Source organism: Equus quagga, chromosome 2 (genome assembly GCF_021613505.1).
Source record: "Equus quagga isolate Etosha38 chromosome 2, UCLA_HA_Equagga_1.0, whole genome shotgun sequence".
Classification (NCBI taxonomy): domain Eukaryota; kingdom Metazoa; phylum Chordata; class Mammalia; order Perissodactyla; family Equidae; genus Equus; species Equus quagga.
The window spans coordinates 23,320,683-23,328,761 of NC_060268.1; the positions used below are offsets into that span (position 1 = coordinate 23,320,683).

The following is an 8,079-nucleotide window of genomic DNA, read 5'->3' on the forward strand; positions in this document are numbered from 1 at the left end:
TACAGAGTCAATGCCATCTCTATCAAAACTCCAAAGGCCATTTTTGCTGAACTGGAAAAGCCAATTCTAAAATTCATATGGAATTGCAAGGGGCCCCAAATAGCCAAAACAATATTGCAAAAGGAAAACAAAGTTAGAGGACTCATACTTTTTGGTTTCAAAACTTACTACAAAGCTGGAGCCAGCCCAGTGGTGCAGTGGTTAAGTTTGCTTGTTCTGCTTCTGTGGCCTGCGGTTTACCGGTTCAGATCCCAGGTGCGGACCCACACACCACTTGTCAAGCCATGATGTGGTAGGCATCCCAGGTATAAAGTAGAGGAAGATGGGCATGGATGTTAGCTCAGGGCCAGTCTTCCTCAGCAAAAAGGGGGAGGATTGGCAGCGGATGTTAGCTCAGAGCTAATCTTCCTCCAAAAACCAATCTTACTACAAAGTGACAGAAATCGAAAACAGTGTGGTACTGCATAAGTATAGACATTTAGAACAATAGAATAGAATTGCGAACCGAGTAAAAAACCTGAACATCTATGGCCAACTGATTTTTGACAAGGTTGCCAAGACCATTCAGTGGGGAAAGAATACTATCTTCAATAAATGGCGCTGGTACAACCTGATAACTACATGAAAAGAATGTTGTTGGATCCCTACCTAACTCCATACACAATAATTAATTCAAAATGGATCAACAGCCTAAATGCAAGAGCTTAAACCATAAAACTCTTAGAAGAAAACATAGAGAAAATCTTCATGACCTCTGATTTGGCACTAGATTCTTAGATTTTACACCAAAAACACAAGCAACAAAAGATAAACTTGACAAATTGGATTTCATAAAAATTAAAAAGTTTTGTGTACTAAAGATAGTATCACTAAAGTGAAAAGACAGTCTACAGAATGGGAGGAAATGTTTACAAATCATGTATCTCATAAAGGTTGAGTATCCAGAATATATAAAGAACTCTTACAGCTCAACAACAAAAAGACAAAGAACTCAATTAAGAAATGGGCAAAGGACTTGAACTGACATTTTCCCAAGATATACAAATGACAAACAAACAGAGGAAAAGATACAAACATCAGTAGTTATTAAGGAAATGTAAATCAAAACCACAGTGAAATATCACTTCATAACAATTTGAATGGCTATAATCAAAAAGAAAGAAAGAAAGAAAAATAAGTGTTGGCAAAGATGTGGACAAATGGGAACCCTTGTGCATTGCTGGTGGGAATGTAAAATGGTGCAACCACTGAGGTAATGAGGTAATTTGATGGCTCCTCAAAAATGTAAACATAGGATTACCATATGATCTAGAAATTCTGCTCCTAGGTATGTATCCAAGAGAAATGAAAACATATGATCCACACAGAAATGTCTACACAAATATTTACAGCAGCATTAGACATAATAGCCAAAAGGTGGGAAAAACCCAAATGTCTACCCACAGATGAATGGATAAATTGTAGTATATGTGTACAAAGGAGTACTATTTACCTTTAAAAAAAATGAATACTGATACATGCCACAGCTTGGATGGACCACAAAATCATTATGCTAAGTGAAAGAAGCCAGATACAACAGGTCAAATACCGCTTGATTCCTTTTATATGAAGTATCCAGAATGCGAAAATCCATAGAGATGGAAAGAAGATTATAGGCTGCCAGGGGGTGGGACCAGGGGTGGGAGAGGGAGGAGGGAAAGTGATTCGATACTCACTGTGCTGTGGAGCCACAGCTTACCGGGTACATTTGGTTGTTCTTCTGGGTGAAGAAAAAGTTTCAAAAGTAGGGAGAGGTGGTAGGTGCACAATATTTTGAATGCACTAAATGCCACTGAGTTGTACTTTAAAATACTTAACTGTGTGTTATGTGAATTTCACCTCAATTTTTAATAAAGGGTCATAGAGTTATGTTTAGCATAACTCCCTTTGAATTTTAAAATATGCAGATATACAAGAGAGAAAAATGTTAGATCATACTTCAAGACATTAAAGATGATTATCAATGAGTGATGGGAAATCAGGTAATTTTAATTGTTTCCTCTTCACTTAAATCATTTTAAAAATTTTCCAACATGTTAGGAAATAGTTGCATGTTGAATTCTTTAGTATCTGGGAAAGAAATACTATAGCGATACTGACTACCAGATTTTTAAGAGCATGAGGAAGATGCTTAAATTGTAGAGTTAAATGAGGACAAAAGAAAACTGTACTGTGTATATAATATGATCCCAAGTATTTAAAAATGCACTGCTCATAGTATCAGGCTGTCTGCTGGTGAGAGGAAAAGGAGTGGCATTGTTCCTTTCTAGTCTCCAAATTTTCTTATCGAACATTTATCACCACTATAATCAGAAGGTGATTTTATTCTTAAAATGTCTACTACTGGGTAAGCTAGGTGCAAAAAGGTAGAGATTTGATAAATGTACTTGGTTTGATGAGGAGAATATTTACACCGGAATCAAGGTATTTTGATACAGAATATTCTTCGTAGAAAAATTGTAAAGTACAGAAAATGTAAAGAGGGAAACTTAAATCACCAGGCCGTAAGCGCTCAGATATGCTTAGCTGTGCTCTGAACAGGATTGGGCTTGGGCTGTTAGAAACAACAGTCCTTCACTTCCATCATAGCGGGTTCATCAGCAGAGTTTGTTGAGCGAATGTGAGTCTATGATGTGCCAGGCCGGCTCCATCAGAAGTGTGGCTCTCTAGATGGAGAACACAGAATATTGAAAGGATAATTACTGGTCTTTGGTTGCCTGGTAAGCTTTCTCACTTCACACGGTATTGGCAATTTAGTCATCTGAACTTCCTTTGGGGACTCAGCCCTTTCCCAGTCTTAGTCCATGTGGTTTGGGTGGGAATGACTCCAGCCTACCCAAAGGAAACTGACCTAGGATTGAGTCAATTAGTGGGTTAAATTCCTAGGGTCATAATGATTTGTTAATTTAGGCCAATAAATGTCAAGTGCAGGACTTTTGTTGAAAACATGGACAAGAGAGATGGACTCTATCACTCTGAGCATTTGTAACTTAAAAAAGATGTTAAAAATCCCCTAGGAAGGAAGCTGTGCTGATGCATGGGTTGCTACATGGATTTGGTAGATGGTGGCCATGCTTTGTTCTCATCTTCTGCATCCCTCTGCTATGGCCCTTCCCATACTGTGCTCTGGTCACTGATGTTTCTGTCTCCTCCACCAGACAGACAGCTCTCTAAGGGAAGGAGAGACACCTCCAATGTGTTTGGTCATGGTACAGAGAAGGACCCAAAAACACATCTGCTAAACAAATCATCCTGATAGACTTAGCAACTTGGAAATGAGGCACTGCTGGTTCTATCAGTGGAGACTCAGGTTTCCGGGGCTCCAATACCTCTACTTGTCGATACCACAGCCCACAGTCTCCACTTTGTACCCTTGGGTTCCTGCTCTAGGCTGGAACAGGTGATCTGCCCTGAGTCATCCACTGTGGGCTCTCATGTGGTCATTGCATGATTCTCACACAACCAGCCAGAGGACATCATCAGGCAGAAGGAGTGGGGGCGGGGAAGCTCTCATAGAAAGCCGTCTCTGATGAAGCACCACACAACCACAGGGGGACTTGAGGTCACTGAGCCCACGTGTACCTCCTTCCTCTCCTGGGGGATAAAAGAGAGCAAGGAAGCACCAGCCTCCCCGACCTCAGCAACCTTCCTGGAAAGATGCAGCCTCTCCTGCTCCTGCTGGCATATTTACTGTCCCCTGGGGCAGAGGCAGGTGAGTGACCATCCCCGCCCTCAGATGCCCAACCCCTCCCCCCAAACACAGTGGGCTCAGATCTCCTGCCCCTTCTGCACATCCCTGATCCATCCATCCACCAGCAACATTCTGAATCCCAGCTCCCGTCCCACCTCAGAATCCCATGTATGATGCTGGATAAGCTACCAGCAGGAATGGCAGGGCAGAAGGCTGTTCTCAAGAAGAGCCAGTGGGTGCTATTCCCTCCCTAGGCCCTACGTTTGCCATCTGCAAAGTGGAACTTAACTGGAAGTGCTTGGAAGGGGAGGGAAACTGGAAAAGAGAAAATAATCAATTCCCCTGCGGAGGGCAGAGTGGGCCTGGCTTCCAGGTCTGGGATGACACAGATGCTCCCCTCAGCGTCTGCTTAGGAGAGAAGTCTGAGCTCTGCAGACCCCGGAGTTGGTGGGACTACTGACCCCAGAGGACTGCTGGTGCCTTGCTCAGTCCCAAGGCCCCTCAGTCCCTTCTCCAGCTCTGCTTTTCTTCCCAGGTCTTTAGCAGCTCCCTTCTTTCCAGGATGGAGCCACTGTTTGCAGACCTGAACTTCTCTGCTTTCCAGAATCCCACAAGCACTGGCCCTACAAACTCTCCTTCAGGCCCATTGGGGGCCATTCCTTCATGCAGCCAACAAACAGCTTTTGGGCCCCCACTATGCGTCGGGCCATGGGAAACAGGCTATGACAACATCTAGGTCCCTAAACCTCAGTCCTGGCCACTGGAAACAGCATCATCCCAGACATCACAGGACAACAGGGCCTTATACAGGCTCTTGAAACAAAGCAAAGTCAGGAGAGGAATTCTCAGGAGCCCCTAGGACTTTGCTGTCCCTAAGATGCAGAAGCTCACCTCCAATTATCTGTGGAGGACACATTCACAGGCCAAGCCTGCTCCTCTTCCTTTTTCTAGAGGGAAAGCCCCACCCAAGCGCCTCTCAACTCCAGGCCATCTCGGGCTCCCAGATGCCCAGCAGTCCTGAGCTGTCAAGGTGACGCATGCCTGGTGGACTCTCTGGGTGCGCACAGGTAGATAAGACTTTTCCTTCAGGGGAGATCATCGGGGGACATGAGGCCTCTCCCCACTCCCGCCCCTACATGGCATTTGTTCTGTCTGTGACTGAAAAAGAAGAGAAGAGCTGCGGCGGTGTCCTTGTGCGAGAGGACTTTGTTCTGACGGCGGCTCACTGCAGGGGAAGGTGAGGTGCCACAGTCAATTAACCCTCCTGAGACCCCCAAGGGACCCCTGTTCTCTGCCCAGGGCCTGCAGCCCAGGGTAGCTCCCCCGGCTCCTGGGAACTCAAGGCCATGAGAGCTCATCAGAGGAGCCATCTGAGAGCATGCCTGGGTGATGGAAAGTGAGAATAGGTCAGGTCAGCTTGGGGTCAAAGGGTCAGAGGTGAGAGCTAGTGGTCCAGTTGAGAAGAGAGACCACACTGGTCAAATGAAGCAGCTGTGGAAGATGATTCCATGCACTAGGGTCAAAAGGCAAACTCAGAGTCCTTCACAATATTGCCTGAGGGCTAGAGAAAGCTCCCAGAATCCCTCTCAGAGTCACCCACTGCCCAGTACTCCTGTTGTTTCGATTTCTCCTACCGGCATCCCTGCCCTGCCCCAGCTGTCACTTGCCCTTCATGGCTCCCGGGCTGGATCTCCTTTGACTTCATGCCTCCCACATCCCCACCCTGCTTTCCGTGTAGCTCAATGACAGTGACCCTCGGGGCCCACAACATTAAGAAGCAAGAGAGGACCAAGCAGGTCATCTCTGTGAGGGAAGCCATCCACCCCCAACACTATAATTCCGAGAACCTCAACAATGACATCATGTTGCTAAAGGTAAGGGAACCTCCCTGCTGCTCTTGCTGTCCTGGGTCCAGGTTTCTTCCCCTCCCACTGCAATTTGTCCCTCCCATCCTTCCCATCCTGGCCTCCTGATGAGTCCCAGTGGCTCAGGGGAGAAGGAAGTCAGTGCAGCCCCATCGCGGTGTCCAGGCCCAGGAGGACAGTGGCTGAGCTGGACTTTCTTGCCTCTTCCCATCAGCTGGAGAGAAAGGCCAAGCTGACTGCAGCTGTGCAGCCCCTCAGCCTGCACTGGGGCAAGACTCAGGTGAGGCCTGGAGAGGTGTGCAGTGTGGCAGGCTGGGGGAGAGTCACCCCAAATGGCAGACGGTCAGACACTCTGCAGGAGGTGGAGCTGACCGTGCAGCAGGACCGGGTGTGCGAATCCTACTTACGCAATTACAACAGTAACACTCAGCTTTGTGTGGGTGACCCGAAGGAAAGGAAGTCTTCCTTTAAGGTGAGACTGGGCATCTGCCTAGGTCAGCTTTGGGGAGAGGGGTGTTTCGGGACCTGGAGACCCAAGCAATAGGGACTCCTTCACCCCCTAGCGTCTGATCTTTCTGCCGGGAAGAGAAGAGCGGAGCAGGCAGAGTGGGGAGTCACAGACCTTCTGGGAGCCTACCAGGGGCCTGAGATACATCCAAACATGGTGTTCCACCTGAAAGATGAATTTGCAACACTCTGCCCCACGCTGGGCACAGGTGCCAGAAAACTGCTCCCTGGGTAGGCAGCAGTAAACCCAGGTGGCTCCTCAGAGCTGGCTCCCATCTTGGTTAAATGGCTGACCCTCCAAGCTGATTGTCAGCCCCACCTGCCTGCTTCCATGTCCTTAAATGGTAGACCGAAGCACAGTCACACAGCGCCCTCATGGGAGAGGATCTGGGACCTGGGGGAGGAGAAGGAGCCACCCCCTGAGAGAAATGAAGCCATGACAATGTCCAGGGTCAGGACTGGGCAGCTGAGGGGCCCACAGGGGCTTGCTGTGCCCTCTGATCTCCCACATGGAGACCAGGCCAGGTGGCCTTCACTGAGAAGGCATGTGGGATGTAGGTGGGCAGGAGCAGAGGGTCAGTCCTCCCTGGACTCTGTCCACAGGGGGACTCCGGGGGCCCTCTCGTGTGTGACAACATGATCCAGGGCATTGTCTCCTATGGACAAAACAACGGGAAACCTCCAGGGGTCTTCACCAAAGTCTCGAGTTTTCTGCCCTGGATAAAGAGAATCATGAAAAACCTCTAACTCTGGGAACCAGCCAACCTTCTCTGGAGTTGATCCAGAAACACCCAGCAACTAAATAAATGTCTCTGAACTGACTGGAAGGGCTGGTTTCTTGTTTATTCACTGACCCTCATTCACAGGCACCTACTCTGTGCTTAGAAGGCCAATGACACAAATCTGCTGTTTCCTGCTTCCTCCTCTTCCCCCTCCCACCACCACCTCCCCCAAACCTCAAGCAAAGCTGTTCCCCAGCTCCTTCTGACCCACACCTTTCTCTGGGTCTGCCCTTCTGCCAGGGCTGCAGCTGAGCACCATCAGGAGAAAACATGAACCTCTCTGGTCATGGGCTCAGGGTGAACTTCTTATCTCCTTCCCTGTGTTATATGGCAGAGAGGAAGGGGGAGGACACCATGGGTCCCGGACACCAAGCAGGCAAGCCTGGGGCTGCAGCTCAATGGCATAGCCCCGACACTAGGGAGGGGAGAGGCTGCCTGAGCAGGACAGTTCTCTCCCACAGCCAGGGAGCTCGTGCAGAGTCAGGGTGGGTCTCTGGAGAAGCTCCTCGTTCTCACCCAGCCTGAGTTTCCTCCCTGCCCTCCTGTGACCTTGGGGCCCAGCTTGCCCTCCAGTCTCCGGGCTGCCCCTTCTTCTCCATCCCTACTTTCCACTGATTGTTCTCAGAGTCCACCAACTCCTGTCCCCTCCACACAAGTCTGATCTGAGCTGACCCCTTCCTTGTAACCCTCCTGCTTAGGACACCCAGTGCTCCATGGACTTCCAACAGGGCCCCTCCACTGAGATGCCAGCCCAGGTCATGCTCTGGTGGAGAGGGGCACAAGACACCAGGCTTGTGCTGGCAACAGGTGGACCCATGGAGGACACAGCAGGCAGGCTGTCTCTCCAGAACCCTTGCCCCATCTCTCACCAGGCAAGGCCAGCTCAACCCCTCACATCCAGCCCAGTGTCCCCCAAGTAGTCAGAGTGCATTGGTCACCTGGTCGCTTGATAGCTTGAGTCCCTTTCAGCCTGTCCCTCTTACTCATTGCTGGCCTCTAGGCTAAGACCCCTCCCTGGCCACCTAGGGCTGTCTCAGCCTTTTGAGTTAGCCCTGCCCTCTCTGCAATAGGACTGGAAAGCACAATTTTTCCATCAATAAACAAACACACACTGAGTGAGCTCCTAAGAGCCTGGCGCTGGGGATCCACAGTGGACCTAACACAGACTCTGTCATCAGAACCCAAGTGACACTGA

At 48.9% G+C, this 8,079-nt stretch overlaps 1 protein-coding gene across 1 annotated transcript; it reads left to right on the forward strand.

Annotated features, from left to right (window-relative positions):
* Positions 1 to 3,577: 3,577 nt before the first annotated feature.
* Positions 3,578 to 6,877, forward strand: LOC124235871 (granzyme B-like). Its single transcript, XM_046654390.1, has 5 exons — positions 3,578 to 3,751; positions 4,820 to 4,967; positions 5,469 to 5,604; positions 5,810 to 6,067; positions 6,706 to 6,877. The coding sequence occupies exons 1-5, from the start codon at positions 3,697 to 3,699 to the stop codon at positions 6,847 to 6,849; spliced, it is 741 nt and encodes a 246-aa protein (XP_046510346.1). The 5' UTR covers positions 3,578 to 3,696; the 3' UTR covers positions 6,850 to 6,877.
* The last annotated feature ends 1,202 nt before the right edge of the window (positions 6,878 to 8,079 follow it).

Coding starts and splice junctions, on each gene's coding strand:
- LOC124235871 (XM_046654390.1), top strand. CDS start 3,697: ATGCAGCCTCTCCTGCTCCTGCTGGCATATTTACTGTCCCCTGGGGCA. Junction 4,968..5,468: donor GCGGCTCACTGCAGGGGAAG/GTGAGGTGCCAC, acceptor CTTTCCGTGTAG/CTCAATGACAGTGACCCTCG. Junction 5,605..5,809: donor ATGACATCATGTTGCTAAAG/GTAAGGGAACCT, acceptor TCTTCCCATCAG/CTGGAGAGAAAGGCCAAGCT.